This window comes from Pollicipes pollicipes, unplaced genomic scaffold (genome assembly GCF_011947565.3).
Source record: "Pollicipes pollicipes isolate AB1234 unplaced genomic scaffold, Ppol_2.1 Scaffold_1600;HRSCAF=1878_pilon_pilon_pilon, whole genome shotgun sequence".
NCBI classification, from domain to species: Eukaryota; Metazoa; Arthropoda; class Thecostraca; order Pollicipedomorpha; family Pollicipedidae; genus Pollicipes; species Pollicipes pollicipes.
This window is the reverse complement of record NW_023595962.1, coordinates 1621026-1639090: the sequence shown is the minus strand read 5'-3', so window position 1 is coordinate 1639090 and position 18065 is coordinate 1621026. Positions and strand designations below refer to the sequence as shown.

General features: G+C 61.4%; 1 protein-coding gene across 1 annotated transcript; it reads left to right on the top strand.

The window, feature by feature from the left end:
- The first annotated feature begins 1256 nt into the window (after window positions 1-1256).
- On the top strand, window positions 1257-17987 carry LOC119092452 (splicing factor 1). The gene is made up of 10 exons (XM_037215417.1): window positions 1257-1335; window positions 4825-5068; window positions 5514-5657; window positions 6414-6489; window positions 13806-13958; window positions 14862-14968; window positions 15542-15867; window positions 16227-16409; window positions 16879-16978; window positions 17911-17987. Exons 2-10 carry the CDS (start codon window positions 4831-4833, stop codon window positions 17985-17987), a joined length of 1404 nt encoding a protein of 467 aa, XP_037071312.1. The 5' UTR covers window positions 1257-1335; window positions 4825-4830.
- Window positions 17988-18065: the final 78 nt, after the last annotated feature.

The following is an 18065-nucleotide window of genomic DNA, read 5'->3' as shown; positions in this document are numbered from 1 at the left end:
AGCGCTGGGGGGGGGGGGGGGCTGGCTAAGAAGCCGGCAGCGAGCGGCGCCGCCGTGGGTCCGGCCAGAGCCGGTGCAGGACGCCGCCTGCTCGAGCGGCGCCGCCGTGGGCCCGGCCAGAGCCGGTGCAGGCCGCCGCCTGCTCGAGCGGCGCCGTGACCGGTGGTGGCGTCTCCATCTGGGGCCGCCACCGAGCATCTACGCTATCTCCCACCGCCATCGTGGCCGTCCTTGGCCGAGGACTCGGCGAGATCGGCGGCCACCTGGGCCCTGCACGGCCGGCGCCAGAGGTCGCTTAAGCCGATGACGGATGACTCCACGAGCCCTGGCATGATCGTCGGGCACTGAGATCTGCAAGGGACTCCTGGCGTTTAAGTCTGTGACAGACGACAGGACCAAGAAAGGCTTCCGATTCACCATAACGCCCTTTTCTCCTTGACCGTAGCATGACATTCTTTTATAACCCTCATGAATCTATGATTCTTGAGCACCAGAAACGCCTTAGTACTGACACATATAAGCCTGGGCAGTTTCATATTCGGTTGGGGGGGGGGGGTCCAACCACTAAATTTTAAGAAGGAAAGTGGCCAATTCCGGGGCAAAACTCATTTCACGACATTTTTGAGAATTGGTCTGTAGAAATTCCATTGTTCTGCTGCTCCCAAGACTGCAAAAGTATATAGCCCCAAACACGTTTGTTTTGCATATGAGGCCTTCCGGCGCCACACGCCAACCTCAACAAATTCCAAGGAACCAGAATCTCACCGTAACGGCTGAGCACGCACCTCCCTGGCAGACCTCGCAACCAAAGCAGCTAAGACGAGCCCAATGGACTCAATCAAAGTCGTAAAGGTACATTGGTTCAGTCATATATTGTTGCATCAACTTCGAATGCCAACGCGCAGCCCAGCGCACCGCCCACGTCCGCCACGAATGCTCGCGCACGCTACTGACGTTCCCGCGCAGCTCTGAACAGCCTTCGTATGTATAGGACAATAGACAATAAAATGGCGTTATAGCGAGTTTGTGTTGATAATCTGGAGGCATTCTGTATTTAGAAAATAGCGGGAATCTCGAGAACAATTGCAATAATCTGGAGAGATTTTCCGTTTTTCCCCACAGTTTTGCTTCCCGCTTACACAAATCCTTGGACAAGTCTCTTGCCTTAAAATATCTCCAGATTACTATTGACTTACGTTGTTATCAGGTGCGTCTACTTTTCTGTTTGGGCGCCGCGCACGCCACATTGGATTGTTTCGTCGCGTTCATGTGCGGCGTCCGCGGGTGCCGGTGACGTTTCAACTGGTAACTTTCATATACCTCCATCCCCTTCAGGTATGATGATACGTTGCGCATTATAATTGTGGTATGAAAAACCTTCTAAAGATTTGTGTGCATGGGTCTGGTGAAGTTTCTGATGAATATTGAAAAGGGGAGCTTGCGCCACTAATGCCGGGGTTAATGCATGGTTCGCGCGTTGGAGCGGCTACGAGTCTAGTTATTTTATTTGGCCCGCGTTGTTTCTTTGATCACGCAGTTTTTGAGATCAGGATTTTTCTTGATGCTTTTTGTTGTAACAAACGTGACTAATTGCAATAGGAGTGGATGAGGGTTTTGCGACTGCCCCGTACCATGGCAGATGAGTGAGATGAATGCTCAACCATGATTGAGCTAGGTACACACAAGCTAAATTTGTGTAGATCATTGCCTGTAATGTGGTTGTGACTGGTGCATTGTTTTGGCCAGCATATGATGCTCTTTCCTGTGGACATTGCATAATGAACGCAACGAACGATATTTGCACACTCACCATACAGCTAGCTGGTTGTTGTCACAGGAGTCATGCACAGCACTTGTAATGCCAGCAATGATAATAAGTGAGTTTGAATGAAGATGTGTTCAAGAGATAACAAATGGCATCATTAACCTGATACAGCCAGTGTAGCTTTTGGGCTATACATTTTCTTGTGATTATACTGAATGTTTGCTGCCCTAGCACTCCCAGCAGCTGTACCTAACAATTTCATGACTTGTTCTTGGGTTTCAACTGTGTGAGGAGCCCTGCTGCATGCTTGTTTATTTATCTACCAATCAACAATTAGCTCTATCTTTTGCAGTTTTTGATTGCTGTGGATGTGGTTGCCAACATGAGGTTGTACTGATATTATGTGGAAGAGACGATACAATTTTTTGTTGTTCTGATTGCTGTTGCCTCAGTTTGCCTTCATGATGTATTTTTATACCAAAAGTCAGTCAAAATTATTTGTGGTAAATTGCATCCTCATATTTCACAACATGCATTTGTCATAGGAACTTGTATTAGTAATGATGTGCTGGATTAGCCTGGATATGTACCTGATAAGATGTCCTATCAAAAATAAATATTGTTCTCTTCAGTTTTATCACAGGTTGCCAGCCTCACATAAACTATAGGTTGACTGATCAGGATGCAAGGATTATACAGACAAGTCTCTTAGGGTGGTGGTGCAAGGCTTAAAGTGTGGTGGTGCTTCCATCTAGGTGTTCTAGTTGATGCCTGACGAGCTAGTGAAAAAGCACTTAATAGCCTCAGCCTGTGATGAATTGTTATGTTTTCCACCCATTTCAATGCCAATAATAGTCTTGATTTATTTAGGCGCACATTCTCCTATTAAGCCACTGTAATTATTTATGAGGTTTCATGGGCATGTGTTTATTGTTTGTGTATTATATTATTATATTATTTATGCATTATATTGTATTTTTTATTATTATGTCATATTCTTTATGTATTCTATATGCATTTACATGCAAAGTATTATTTTATTGGCCTTTTACCTTGTAGTCCCACAAGTAGTCAGGACAGAAACTTGCCAGTCTGGCACTTGTTCATTGCCATGATTGTGTTACACTGACATGATTATGATGCATATCCCTTAAGAACTACTTCATTCACCAATACCAGGACTGGAAGGAGCTACATAACATGCCTACCTGCTGTCCTCAAGTGTTTTTAACATCCATCACTTTCATGGTCCTCTGCAGAGAGGATGGAGAGCTGGAGATTGGCCCTACAGTGCTGGTAAAGTCACAGTGCTGGTAAAGTCTGGATGACAGAGTTGAGTCTCTGGGGAGGGGAGGGGATGAGTGGCTGTGGACCTTGGGTGGAGATTTGGTGGTTGGGAGAATAATTGTTTGATGTGGATGATATGAGTTGTGAGGGAACCCAGCTCTGCTGCAAACTGATTTCTTCCCTGGGTCTGCTTTGAAAGCAACCAAAGGATTGCTTTGCCCTCACATGACCCCAATGGTGACTGCGGACATACCATTGTTGGGCCTGCTGTTCTGCTGGAGGAAGTTCATTTATTGCAACCTCTTCATAATCTGTATTGTGATCCATAATTGTGATCACAACATGTTGAACGAATAAGCGGTTGGACTCGGTCTCTGTTACACTCCCATTGTTAAGTGTGAGGAGTCTGCAGGCCACATGCAATTTAGCTTGGCGACAGCATGTTGAGTTGACACCTGTGCACCTCACACTGTATCCCACCACACAGTGACCGGGTTGGCCAGCAAGGGCAAGTCCGGGTCAAGGCAATGACCTCCCTTGCCTGTACCCACCCGAGGTTGTGTGCTCAAAAGTGCACCCCAGACACCCCAGACACCCCAAAAGTGCACCCCAGACACTGTTGGGGCAGCGGGTGGGGCTGCTGCTCCCACGAGCCACCTGACCGGCGTCCTCTCTCCGTCTAGTGCGAGTATCTGCAATCTCCGCTGCCTCAACCCGAGGCCGTAGCAAGCCAACACCAGACATGGTGACTATATGGCCGTGTTTGGCCGCGGCGTCGGGTGTGCGCCACATGTGTCAGGAGGTCGGTCCGGTGCTTACTTGTTTGGACACTGGTCGTTGAAGGGCGGCGCTGCAGCCGCACATCACTAGGCGGAGGCAGCTGGTCATTCCACGCTCTCATACTTCAAAGCTGTTTATGGCCATGGCTGCTACGGCTATGGCCTGCTATGGCTATGGCCCGCTATGGCTATGGCCTTGCCGCCGGAGCTCACGGCAGACCGGGACAGGCAGCCGAGGGTCGTCAGCGCCTGGCGCGGCTCGGGGTCGGGCACGGCTGGCATCGGCGGCGCGTGGGCTGGTGCTGAGGCCGGCCCGGCCCGGCGCCGCCGACAGCCGGTGGCTGGCCCCCTGTGCCGGGCGCCTGGCCCGAGCTGTTGCGGTACCCCGCGCCCCCGCAGCTGAGGAGGGGGGGGGGGGGGGGGCTGAGCCGCCCGGGGCGCCGCCGCCAAGCACTGGCATTGACACGCGTTGGTGTGCATGCCTGTTTTCACGGATGCTTGTTTTAGATGCTCGTGCGGAATGAAAATGCCGGGCATTTTGGCGGCATCAAACTCAGTCCTTAGAAATGGCCCGATTTCCAGCCTTGCACTCTCCGTTAGATTGTTGGTTTTCGTAAGCAAAGTCATAAATGCCATCAGATCCTAAATGTGACATCGATCGTTTCTCGCCGCGGAGTTATTTTGAAATTTCGGACAGTACCGACCACAGCTTTATGTGTCGTGCGATTGCAGTGGCTGTCTACGACCCTTGTGCCATCAGCTGGCCTTTGACCCCTCCTCTGAACTGTAATGTGCTGGTCAGTCCTCCGTTATTGACCTTTGGCTCCTCTGACCTCTCGCCCTACCCAGCGAACCCTGTGCTGCCCCCATAACCCCTCGCCTACTTTGTTGCGTCATTGATCCCTCCCCTGACTTCAGCTTTCTGATCCCCTGACCCCGCTGACCCGCGACCGCCCGGCTGACCTTGCTGACCCCGTTGACCCCGCTTCGTAGGCGGGCATGGCCGGCTCGGGAGCCAACACGGTGCGCCTGACCAAGATCAACCCGATCTTGGGCAGCGGGCGCAAGCCGACGGGCAGCTCGCTGCTGAAGCCCAACTACCTGTCGGGCCTGCCCGACCCGCCGGCCATCACGGCCGGGCCCGGCTCGGGCGGCTTCGACCGCACCAGCTCCGACAGGGGCTCCGACTCGGGCCGCGAGTCGCGCGACAGGAAGCGCAAGGACTACGGCTCGTCCGGTGAGCGGCGGCGGCGGCGGCGGCGGCTGGACCGGGCACGGACACGGACACGGACACGGGCGCGGACACCGGCACGGGCACAGGCGCGGACACGGACACGGGCGCGGACACCGGCACGGGCACAGGCGCGGACACGGACACGGGCGCGGGCGCGGGCACGGGCGCGGGCACACACGGCATGGCACGGGGCTGACGATGACACTGGAGGGGACGAGTGGATAGGCCGCGCCTCTGGCGACCGGAGCAGTCTGGCGTGAAAGGTCCGATTCGGGCTTCCGCCTCCCAGCCCTGTATGGACACAGCGCCTGGCAGGGAAATGCGCCCTGAGATGCGCCCGGTTCCGGCCGGCCGCCAGCTGTGACAGAACGCGGAGCGGGCGGTTAGTGACCGCCTCTGACCTCTGACCTCTGACCGTCTCCCTCCCTCTCCGTCTCCGCGGCGGCAGACGGCGGCTCGGGCGGCGGCGACGGGCGTAGCCGCAAGCGCCGGTCGCGCTGGGGCGGCGACGAGAACGACAAGACGTTCATCCCGGGCATGCCGACCATCCTGCCGACCAACCTCAACAAGGACCAGGAGGAGGCCTATCTGAGTGAGTGGCGCGACGGGGGAGGGGCGGACGCGCGCGGGCTGGGCTCCGGCCGCCGGCCGCCGGCAGGCAGGCAGGTCTGTAGCCGCCGCGGGAAGGGGCAGCAGCGAGCACGTGGTGCCGGTGGCTCGCCGGACTGGTCGCGGCGTCGGCGCCGGCTGTCGACTACTCGCCTCGGCGCCTGCTGGCCGGACCCGACCTGACCTGACCTGATGTGACCTCTCCGGGCGCTCATCGCGCTCTTGATCTCTCACGGGAGGCGTGTCGTGGTGGTGGATAGTCTTGCGATGTGTTGATGCCCCGGTTAGTCTGGCGCCTGTGCGTGTCGGCGCGCGCGCCGGCGTGCTGTCCGGCCGGCCGGCAGCTCAGCGCCGGCCGAGGGCACGCGCCGCGCCGCCGGCACCGCCCGGCGTCTCGTCGTCAGTGCCGCTCCGCCCGTTACCACTCTGTGAGCGTCGCAGTTTCCAGGGCTCTATCGGTTATGGGTAGCGTTTTCAGCCAGCGTTGCTCCGCCGGCGTCGGCCCGCTCGCTGCCCTGCACGCCCGCCGCGTGTGTGCACCGCCGCTCGTGTGTCGTGTCGTGTCATATCGTGTCACATGGTGTCATATCGTGTCACGTGGTGTCATCGTGTCACATGATGTCATATCGTGTCACATGGTGTCATATCGTGTCACATGGTGTCATATCGTGTCACCGCGGGCGTCGCTCGCCCAGTCTAACGGTCGGTCGGGCTCTGCCCGCCTAACGTGCCCTTCCAGTTCAGCTTCAAATAGAGGACTATAGCCGCCGCCTGCGCTCCGGTGACCTGGGCATCCCGTCTAACCCCGACCAGAGGTAACGCTGGTGGCGCCGCCTGTCGGCGGCCGCCGGCCGTCAGCGCCGCCCGCCAGCTGTCGGCTGACGCCGGCCCCGGCTCGGCTCGGGGCTGCGCTGCCCGGCCGGCCGGGCGCCGCCGGGCGCGGTACCGCACCAGTAAAGTATGGCGCCGGAGCTGCGGCCGCTGGTGGCCCGGCGCGCTGGCGCCGGCCGCGCACCACTGGGCTCTGTGGGCGGGGCTGCGCTGTTCTGCCCCGCAGGTGGATGTGGGGGATGCTGCTGGGGCGGGGGCGTGACGGTTAGGCCCTTCAAGCTAAGATGCACGGGCTGCGTTTGCTCTAGCTGTAATCGTATTGCCATTGTTCACCATTACAGTGCTCTGGCCCGTTTACAGTGTCGCATTGTGGGACGCGGGCGTAAGCATACAGTAATTTTTCATCGCTATTTGCAGTGGCCCATCTAGCCGCTTTCCAAAGTGTCGCGTTGGTTGATGCCGCCGACTTTGAAAGTGTCGCGCCCACGTTTGTCGTGCTGATGTGTCTTGACCGTGTTCCGTGTTGCTGTGTGACGCTGTGTTCCTGTACGTGTTCCGTGTCTGCGCGGGCGCCGGCTCTCAGAGACACCGCGCGCCCGTCAGGCCCGCTCCGGCGCTGGGGCCGGGCCACACCGATCTCGCCCACCGCCTGCCCGCCTTCGGTCGCCACATTCCCCGGACGGGCTGGGCCCAGGCCCAGGCCCCCCCCCCCGTCCCCCTCCCCCCGCTGCCCGGACCTTGGCTGTGCGGTGGGCCAGGATGCCGTCCGCTGCGAGATATCGGGCAGGACGGAGCCGGCGACAGCGACAGACTATGGAGTGATGGGAGCGAGGCAGGGGTTCAACTCCTGGTTTTTCGACTTGATAAGTTTCAGAGTTCTTATGCTCACTGACCGTCCCGAGTGTACCAGGAGATACCGGTCAAACGACGTTATTAAACACACATGGGTGATGCTGGCAACACGCGACGTTTCGAACCGTGGGTGTAGTCAGAAGTCTCTGCGCACGCGTCATTAAAAGGATTGGGCCTACCGGGAGGGCTGTCAAATGGCGTCGCGTCTAGAATTGGGAGGATCTCTTCAGGCGTGGGTTCAAGCCTAGCACCAACCTTTACCTTTTTGGGCTGGAACGCCGCCGTGATCAGATTGTCGTATTGTTCGTCCCCTGACCATGTCGTGTCCAGCCCTGGCTTTGCAGAGTGATCGCAGGGTAACGAGGTTGCTCTTAACGTGTTATAATGTGCTGAGTGACCCAGGAGCGGAGCGCACAGCATGCATGCTTATTATAACAGGTGCCGCATTTTCGAATTCCCGTGTCTCCTCCCTGTGCGACACACTGTGATGCTGGGCCGCCGCCCCCCCCCCCCCCTCCCCCATCTCAGCAAGGCCTGCCATGGGCCAGGACAGTCCCTTCCCAAATGTCGCAGCTGCTTGTCGGGTTTGGATGTATCAGCACGTCACTTTTTTGCGAGAAGAAAACACTTTCCGAAGATCTTCGTGCATGACTCCAGAGGGGGTGAGGGGTGTTCCCCCACCCTCCAGCGGGGGTGAGGAGAAATAACAATAGGTGATCTGATTTGGCAGTCTCCCAGGCCCTTCCAGGCCCTGCCAGGCCAGGCCAGTCCCCGCCAGGCCAGGCCAGGCCAGGCCAGTCCCCGCCAGGCCCTGCCAGGCCAGGCCAGTCCCCCGCCAGGCCAGGCCAGGCGGGGCCTTGCGTTGAACGTTGTGTGACTGTATTTTTAGAGGAGGAGGCGTTTGCTGCTCACACCGTGGTCTGTTGAATTTTTGTGGAGCTTCTACTAAGCCCTCCGCGTAATCCAGAGCGGTAGTAGTGCGATGGCTACCTAACCGAAGATAACAAACACTGTTCCTCGAAGTAGGCTTTTTACCCAGGAGGCAAAAACGAGGCAGCACTTTAATGAGAGAGGGCTCTTACTGCGAACGCCGTGGTCTGTTAAGGAGTTTTTGTGCAGCTTCGACCAAGCTTAATCCATCTGCTTCATCCAGGACGATGTTTGTGCAATGGCTACCTTACCGCAGCTAAAAATCGTCTTTTCGAGAGCCATTCTTATGAAAGGGGCAATGGTGCGCCGTAATGCATCAAATCGCACGAAGCACGCCATCCGTAGACATTAAAGCGTCGTGCTCCGAGCATGTATGGGAGGTCTGCGTGGATATTTTATGAGAAGTCTGCGTGGGTATTGTATGGGAAGCCTACGTGGATATTTTATAAGTCTGCGTGGGTATTGTGTGGGAAATCTACGTGGAGATCTTATGAGATGTCTGCGTGGGTATTGTGTGGGAAGTATGCGTGGATATTGAAACGAATGGCTGGAGGGCAACATGATCGCTCACGATAGCGAAATAATTGAGCGTTTCGTCGGTTTAATATGTCACGAACGACACTTCCTCCACCACCTTCCGCCGTCCCTCCCCCCCCCCCCCCCTCATCCGCAATTTGCTAGAACGGCTCGTCCCAAAGTTCTTCCCTCCTTCGGACGTTACGTCCCTTCTCCGTTACGTGATTTGGGGATGACCCAGGACATTGCCTGCCTTCTCACGTTCGACAACCTCAAAATCGCGTTTTCTGGTGCCCGATCCCTCTAACCGTATGGGGCGGACGGGCGGTGAAGTGACCTCGGCGATCAGACATCCAGGGGCGGCAGGCGCAGACTGATCTCCCGTTGCAGGGGATGCAGCATGACCGTCACGTTGCAGGGGCAGGCGGTGTTAGGACCAGACGCGTGCCGTCCGGTGGCGCGTGGCGCTCAGAGGGAGAGAGTGCGGCGTCGGTGAGCGGCGGCCGGCAGGCGACAGTTTCAGGGCGTTCTAGAGCTGCCTGCGCGCCGTCCCCACGACATCGGATAGGCGGAGATCGGAGTCTCCGCGCTGAGCGCGGCCAACCCGGCCGGACGCCGGAGCCCGGCGGTGGTCAGCTCGACGCTGGGACGTCACGGCGGCGCGCGCCTGCGCACCGGCAGCAGCTGACGGCGGCGGCCTCTCCCAGCGGCGCGTCCGCTGCGGCGAGCCTAGTGCCAGGCCCGCGTGCTCTGCGGCGAGCCCAGTGTCGGGCCCGCGCCCGCCGCTCGCCCGACACCCTCGGCATGGCGGCGGCCGAAGCGGCAGAAATCCCCAGCAACCGCTGCTGCCGGAGTTCGGCGGCACACGGCCGGTCTCGTCGGCAGCCGAGTGAATGTGTGACGTTTTTGTGGTTTGTGGTGGAGGACTGCGCTCCACAGAAGGTGTGGTTAACCTCCGTTGACCCTTCGTGTCTGATGGTCTGAGGGTGGCGTATTTTCCCTTGCCGTGCTTCAAGTAAAGCTGGGAGCGGTCGCAAGGCGGTGATTACGGACACTGATTTAGGAGGTGGGTGCCGTTTAGGGCAACTGCTGAGTGGAATTGCCTCAGCCACAAACGCTCAGATCGCGGTCGAAATAATCACTGATCCATCACAACAGTCGCCACACCCGCCTAGCCAATAGTGATTGACTGCCTCCTTGTTAAACAACCAATCACAGTCCAGGGCGGCAGCAAACGACGCGAGTTCCGTATTCAGGGTCTGGGCCAGAGGTCTGAGGCAGCCAGCGGCGCCTGTCCAGCTGCGCAGCTGCCGTCGCTCCCGGCCGACGGCGTCGCTCTGGTGCCGTGCCGGCGGTGCAGCAGTTGAGCTGTGCGCCAGGCAAGCGAGAGCGACTGGGTTTCGGTGGGCCGCGGCGTCCGCTCCCCCTGCCGGGGCGTGAGGCGGCCGCGGCGGCAGCTGGCCGAGCGAGTCGATGGATCGGCGGAGTCTGGGTGCCCGGTGGCAGTGGCGGCAGTGGCGGCAGCGGCGCGGTGGTCGCACCCGGCGCCCTGTCACGTGGTCGGACGTGACCGGGTCCGCCTGTTGGCCCGGTGGGCGTTGCACGGTGTCCGGGTCCTGTGGCTGGGCTGGACCCAGCCGGAGTCTGTCTGGGCTGGGCCCGGCCGGAGTCTGTCTGGGCTGGACCCGGCCGGAGTCTGTCCGGGCTGGGCCCGGCCGGAGTCTGTCTGGGCTGGATCCGGCCGGAGTGTGTCTGGGCTGCCCCCGGCCGGAGTCTGTCTGGGCTGGGCCCGGCCGGAGTCTGTCTGGGCTGGGCTCGGCCGGAGTCTGTCTGGGCTGGACCCGGCCGGGGGCGACATGCGCCTCAGGCCTGGCCCAACCAGGGGCCAAAGGTCGAACCCGCACGTGACTGCGCGACCCGTCTGAGGGGCGTGCAGAGTATGGGACAAGAGTCTGACCATCAGTGCTCTGCAGTCTGGCAGGAGTCGAGTCAGCGGTCTGAAGTCTGCCAGGAGTCTGGCTGGCTGCCGACGGCCAGGCGAGGGAGCTTCCTTCCGTCGGCCAGTGCGGACGGTCTGTCGCTTCTTGTGTGGGTTGGTTTGAGTCCATTGAATAATGTGACATTGGGATGAAGGCACGTTCAACTTCTGAAAACGAGACCAGGGTATTAGTGAGATTTTAGTGATCTTAGCGAGCTCATGTGATTTTCGAAGGCACAGCTAGTAGATCGATGTTCGGTGTCGCGCCTTCTTTTTGTTACGCCACATTCGCATTTTAGTGTGCCAGTTTGCGGGCGTTTGGGGGTCATGCATAGGCGTGCTCCGAGACATGTCCGCCGGAAAGTTGGATGCTCCCGCACGGCTGTTTGGACCGTTTGCAGTGAAGGCGCGCGAGGCGAGATTTTTTTTCTTCGAAAGTGGATCCTCAGGACAGCAGAGCCTACCGTTCTCCGCTACCGTGTGATGGCTCATTGTTGACGCCCTCTCGGAGGCCGTGCTGCCGTAGCGCAAGCCCCCCCCCCCCCCCCCACAAGGTTGAAAATACGAAATAGAGGACATCACAGTCCCGTTCAGCCCAGTCCAGTGCAGGTGGGGCAGCGCCGCTGCCGTGGTCCCCACAGCACTCTGCGTCCGGTGTCGCTGCAGTGCCAGCAGCGCGCCGCCGAGTCTCGGCGGACGTTTGCGCACCGCAGTGCCTCTGTGAAGATGTGTCCGTCGTTTGCCAGAAACCCCAGCTCCGGATCTGCAGCCGCCACCAGCGCTTATCTGATGAAGATGCGCGGCGAAGGGTGCCAATTCCTGTCGATTGAAAATTCCGTAGCGTTTTTGTATCTGGCCCTGTTGAAAGCGCTCTCAAAGTGGCATCTGTGGTTGAAACTGCTGACGCTGCTTGACCCTGCACAAAGGCCATTTCAGTGCATCTAATGCCTTCATCGGCACGAGAGCAGCGTAGCTGCCATGTGGGAGCGTGGCCCGTGGGTCTTTCTCAGGTGCCCGAGGCTGTCTCGCCCCGTTGGCCAGCCCCGCCACGCGCTCCGGCCGTCGCAGAAGCTCTGAAGCTAACAGGATCTCGTAGGTTCTCTTTGGAGCTGCGCCCGGCCGTGGACTGACTGAGGATGGAGCTAAGATCTTTTCTCCATCTGGCCATTGATATCCTCCCGAATGGCCATATCCATCTGGCTCGATCCTTCCGAATGGCCATTCGGAAGGATCGAGCGGCGGAGTGCGGTCGGCTTTCCAAGCATGTGATGAGCTGCAGAGCGTCGGCCAGTCGCGGCGTGTGGGGCCATATACAGCATGTTTGGGCGTGCTGGGTATGATTTTCCTCGCATTCCTTGGGTCGTACGTTCGAGCCCGGGTAGGGGTGGGGGTGGGAGAGGGGGAGGGGGTTGTACTCGACAGTAACCCGTCTCGGGAGGTATCATCCGCGGGCTGCTGCTGTGTGGCGTCTGTGTTATGGCTGACTTGTTCAGCGACCTCCGTGCGTGCGAGCTGTGCTCGTGTGGAGACGGCCGGGCTGCGTGCCACCGCCGTGTTTTTTTTATTCTCCAGAACGATCTTTCAGTGGCAAGGACCGTCGGAAGGCGCCAAAGCTCACTTCGCCCCGGTCCCGTTTTTAGCGCCGGCGACTTCAGCTTTCGGTAGAAGTCGGAGCCGCCAGCCCATAGCTCAGCAGGCTTGTATTATCCCAGGAACTATGCTGATGCCAGGAAGCGTTTTCAGTCCCGGCGTATCAACGGGTGCCAGTCCCCCAACACCCACTCCTAGGAGTCGCATGCAGTCCCAGGTGAACGAAATGGTGCTCGTAGGTCTTCCATATTCACAGAGGCGGGACTCACCAGGTTCGTCTCGATCTGTAAAAGACCGCCGTGAGGTGGCGTCGCATGGAAGTCCCGATTTCCCAACGGAGGATAGATTTGTCGAGCCGTATCGGATGCCCGCTGTATCGGATGCCCGCCGTCCTAGATTAGAGGGGAAACGTGAAACTGGGTTGCTGCGGGGTTAGCTGCTTCCTGACGTCTCTTGACTCGGGCGCCGTGTGCATCTGTGCGACCGTGCCTTCCCACACGTCAGCGCAGGCTGGCCTCTCGTCGATGTGTCCTCACTCGTTCTTAGGGGGAGCCAGCGCTGTCGGCGCCCGAGGCACTGTGGCGGCCCGCCGTCCGCCAGGGGCGGCACCGCCCGTAACCTCGGCACCTCCGTGTGACGCGGAGCGACGCCACGGTGTTTGTATAGCGGACCTACGCCGCCGGCGCCGGTGCTCGCCCTAGCCGCCGAGCCGCGGCGCGCGCTCCGTGACGCCCGTGATCTGTGCTGTCCCTGCTCCCCCCCCCCCCCCCCTCCCGTCGGTCCGTTGTCGGGTGGTCTGGGGCCCCGAGGTGAGCCGGGCCTCGCCGCGCCGACCGTCTGGCGTCGGTCCGTGTGCGCCCGTCTGGTCGCTGGAAACTGTCCGACGCCGTCCGACGGCACACGCTCCTGCCACCCTGTCAGGGAGTGCCGATCCTGCCCGGCGCTCTGGGGGGCCCGCTCCTGACCGTGCACTGTGCGCTGACGTGGACCTGTGTCAGACTGCCGCTGGTGACGGCGACCGTGGACTGAGCCGACCACGGACCGCGCTCGTGACCCGCGACTGCCGGTGTCGCGTGGTCCGCCGTGTTGGCTGGTGTCCGGACAGCGAATGTTGTCTGGACGTTGTCTGAACGCCTGTCCGACGTCGCGACGCCGCACCGACACCGCGGACCGGCGCTGCGAGTGCTTTGGACGGACGCCGACCGACTGATGCCGCGGCTGGTCTCCTGTCTGCCCCCGCCGTCCCCTCCCGCCCCCTGTGTGTGCCGCCGCCCGCGACGCCTCCACCGACGTCGGCCCGTCGTCCGACCACAGCCAGGCATCCGGTGCTGTCCGGTCCGTCCGGTGCTGGGCGCCGGCCGGCGTCAGCGCCGACCCGCACGCGCGTACGGCGCGTGCGCGGCCGCCGCCTGACCCGCCGCCCGCTCGCCGCAGGTCGCCGTCGCCAGAGCCGATCTACAGCAGCGACGGCAAGCGGCTGAACACGCGCGACTACCGCACGCGCCGCCGTCTCGAGGATGACCGCCACAAGCTGATCCAGAAGATGTTCGAGCTGAACCCGGACTACAAGCCGCCGCTCGACTACAAGTGAGCGGCGTTGGCGCGGCTGCGGCTGCGGCTGCGGCTGCGGCTGCGGCTGCGGCTGCGGCTGCGGCTGCGGCTGCGGCTGCGACTGCGACTGCGACTGCGGCTGCGGCTGCGGCTGCGGCTGCGGCTGCGGCTGCGGCTGCGGCTGCGGCTGCGGCTACAGCTGCGGCTACAGCTGTGGCTACGGCTACGGCTTCGACCGTGGCTACGGCTGCGGCTTCGGCTGCGGCTGCGGCTGCGGCTGCGGCTGCGGCTGCGGCTGCAGATGCGGATGCGTATGCGGATACGGCTGCGGCTGTGGCTACGGCTACGGCTGCGGCTGTGGCTACGGCTGTGGCTGCGGCTACGGCTGTGCTACGGCTGTGGCTACGGCTACGGCTACGGTCGCGTCTCCGGTCGCAGCGCGGAGCTCGGGCCGCTCTTTTCGGGACGTTGCACGGAGCCGGGGCCATTGGTGTCGTCTGTGTGACAGGCGTGGTTCGGCTTCGGCACAAGCCACGGCTGCGTGCTCGGTATTATGCGGTGGTGTAGATTCGGAGCGTGTGTTGAGCGAGGTCATGCTGCAAACTGCAACAGCTGCTCCGTTTTGTGACGCTCTCCGCTGGTCAGGTCGAGCTGCCCTTCAGGCGGCGCCGGCCGTTCGCCGATGAGACCCTTACCGCCGGCGGGCGAGGGTGGCGCGGATGTCGCGGCTGGTGTCGCTCCCTGAACCGCTCTGTGCTGGTGAACCCTGTCCGCCCGCCGCCGCTGACGCTCCTCAGAGCCCCACCAGCGCCAGCCAGACGCCGCCGCCGTCTGGCGGAGGGCGGCGTCCCCGCCCTCGGACGCCGCCTGAGCCAGCCGCCGCGCCGTGCCGGTGGGGGCGCCGAGACTGACCCGGCGCCGCCTCCGCTCGCTCCGCAGGCCGCCGACCACGCGCGTCACGGACAAGATCGTCATCCCGCAGGAGGAGCATCCGGAGATCAACTTCATCGGCCTGCTGATCGGGCCGCGCGGCAACACCCTCAAGTGTGAGTGGACGCGGCCCGGCGCCGCCGGCGGCCGCGGCCTGCGTGGCCGGGCCCAAATAGTGCCGCGCGCCCGCGGCACGGCCGCTGTGGCGCAGAGGTCTGTCGAGCGGGTGCTGATTAGCTCAGGGCTGTTGACAGAATCGGTCTGCTCGAGGCGTGTGGCACGCTCAAGGCAGGCGGGGCTGGTTATATGAGGCGTGAGTAGTCAAGACGTCCGGGGAGGGCGAGGGTACACGTGCGCTGACATGAAGCGAGTGGTGCCGCGGGTGACACGCGCCCACGAAGAATACCGCAGTTGTTCCGTTCACAGGCGAAACAAAACGTCATCACACCCACGATTATTGGAAAGAGTTGAGTTAGTGATTTAGCACAGGCTTAAATCCTGCGGTCCTAAAAATATCAGGTGCACCAAATCTAAAATGCCCTATAAATGCGCAAAATGCACGAAATGGATAGATATAATACACTAAAAATATTGTGCATTTCGATATCCACTTCGCCGCTTTTGGACGGCGCAGTTGTGAAGGCGCCCAGCACTGCGTGACCGCGCCGTCGCCGCGCCCGCGCCGCCAGCGCTGGAGAAGGAGTCGGGCGCCAAGATCGTGATCCGCGGCAAGGGCTCGGTGAAGGAGGGCAAGGTGGGCCGGCGCGACGGCCTGCCCATGCCCGGTGAGGACGAGCCGCTGCACGCCATCATCTCATCCATCAACCCGGAGTGCGTGAAGCGCGCCGTCGACCGCATCAAGGAGATCATCCGCCAGGGCGTCGAGGTGCCCGAGGACCAGAACGACCTGCGGCGCAACCAGCTGCGCGAGCTGGCGCTGCTCAACGGCACGCTGCGCGAGCAGGAGGGGCCGCGCTGCAGCAACTGCGGCGCCACCAACCACAAGTCGTGGCAGGTGAGAGAGAGCGCGCGCGCGCGCGCGGCGGCGGCAGCAGCAGCGGTGGTGGTGATGGCCGCTGTTTTGGGAGGCCGGCACTTGGATGGGCGGCGACGTGAGAGCGGCAGGCGCCGAGGCTCCGGACGGTTTCGTGGCGGTTGTGCTTGTTTTCCCGACAGGCGGTCTTTGTTTTGTGTCAGCGTGAGTGTCGATCAGCCTGATGCATAAGTCGCCGTCGTCATCGATGTTTCGTCCACACAACGGACTCCTGTGCGTGCGTGGATGTGTTTGTGGGTGTGCGTGCGTACGTGCGTGCGTGCATCGGCCCGCGCCTGGTGTCGCCGCTCGGCTGACGCCCCTCTCCCCCTGTCCCGCAGTGCCCGGACAAGCCGAACGTCACGAACAACGTCATCTGCAATAGCTGCGGCGGCGCCGGCCACATCGCCAGGGACTGCCGGCAGCGGCGCGGCGGCGGCGGCGGTGGCGGATCCTCGGAGCGCGGTCGGGACGGCCCGGCCGGCGACGCCGTCGGCGGCGACCGCGCCAAGATCGACGAGGAGGTGAGCCGAGCCGGGTCGCGGCGTCGGGCGCGGCGTGGGGCTGAAGCTCACGAAGGAAGGAAGCTGTCGACGGGAAGCCCTCCGCGCGAGCGCCGAGGCCCGACTGGCCCGGGCCCGGGCCCGAGGCCGCGCGGGTCGGGTGTCAAGCAAGCCGTTTCTCGCGGGCGCTGCCCCGCTGCCGGCTGTGGACCATCGCGGCCGGCGGGGCTGGGCCACCCGGAGTTGTCGCGGCCCGTGACGGCGCGCCGCCGCCGTCACGGGCGGGGAAGAGGGTGGGGGGAGGGGGAGGGAAGGGGGGGGAGGACAGGAGGCCCAGGGAGGGTTCGTGCCGTCTCTGTCCGCCACCGAGGCGTGCGCCTCTCTCGTGAGCGCGTCCGGCTGGCGGTGGTGTGTGTATGTGTGTGTGCGGGGTGTCCCGCTGGTCGCGTGGCTGCGCGCCCGCTGACGCCGGACCCGGCCGCTGCCGCAGTACATGTCGCTGATGGCGGAGCTGGGCGAGGGACCGCCGCCCAGGAAGGACGACAACAACCGCTCCGGCACCGGCGGCTCGTCCGGCTACGGCGGCGGCAGTACGTGACGCGCCGCGCCGCGCCTCGCCGCGCCTCGCTGCGGTGATGCCGCTCTGGGGCTGGGTCGTCTCTGGCGCGCCCTGCGTCGGCGCGGCAGCCGCCTGGCGGTGCAGAGTGGGCCGCTTTAGCGGCACGGGCGCCTCGAGATGCGCTGGGGACGTACCCACGTGCCGGGATGGCATCGACATCCTTATCCACTTCCGCGTCCACGTCCACATCAACATCCACATCCACATCCACATCCACATCCACATCCACATCCACATCCACATCCACCTTTCATCCACATCCACATCCACATCCACATCCACATCCACATAGCATCCTGGTCGCGCGGTGGTCCGCTCATGTGCGCGTGTCAGGGACGAGCGGATTCGGAACGTCCGGCGGGATGTGCTGACGACGACCTGTTGTGACTCTTGATTCAGTCATCCCTGCTTGTAGCGCGCCTCATGTTTTCCTTGTTTAAAGGGGTGGAGCGCTGGATCATCCAGGCCACCCTGTCTGACAAAAACACGTTCGGCGGCGCGAGATGACCGCAGCTGTTGATACAGCCCAGTCAGTGGCGCAGTCGCCAAAGCCGAGCTGTAGCGAGGCACATCGGCAGGCCGCGGCTGTTGATGTGCCCCACTACAGCTGAGCTAACCTAGGTCAAAGCCAAGCTAAGCTAACCTGAGTTACGGTCAAGTCAAGCTAAGCTAAGCTAAGTGAAGCTAAGCTAAGCTAAGTAAAGCTAAGCTAAGTGAAGCTAATCTAAGCTTAGTGAAGCTAAGCTAAGTGAAGCTAAGCTAAGCTAAGTGAAGCTAAGTAATGCTAAGTGAAGCTAAGCTAAGCTAAGCTAAGCTGAGGATAATACAGCCAGTCCTTCACCAGAGCGGTGGCGGGTGTGTGCGGGTGGCCGTCGCGTTTGACCGGGCGCCGTCTGCCGCCAGACCTGAGCCGCTACAGCGGGCGCACGGCCTTCGACCGCCGCGAGCCGCCGCGACCGCTGATGGGGCCGCTCACGTGAGTACCGGCGCCCGGCGCGGCGGCGGCGCGGCGCTCCGTCTCGGGGCGCGCCGTCGTGCGGCGCGCGGGAGCCGCGCGC

Excerpts from the sequence above, each read along its gene's own strand:
- LOC119092452 (XM_037215417.1), top strand. The coding sequence starts at position 4,831 with ATGGCCGGCTCGGGAGCCAACACGGTGCGCCTGACCAAGATCAACCCG. Across the intron at positions 6,490-13,805 it reads CCGTCTAACCCCGACCAGAG|GTCGCCGTCGCCAGAGCCGA; the intron begins GTAACGCTGGTG and ends CGCTCGCCGCAG. Across the intron at positions 13,959-14,861 it reads AAGCCGCCGCTCGACTACAA|GCCGCCGACCACGCGCGTCA; the intron begins GTGAGCGGCGTT and ends CTCGCTCCGCAG.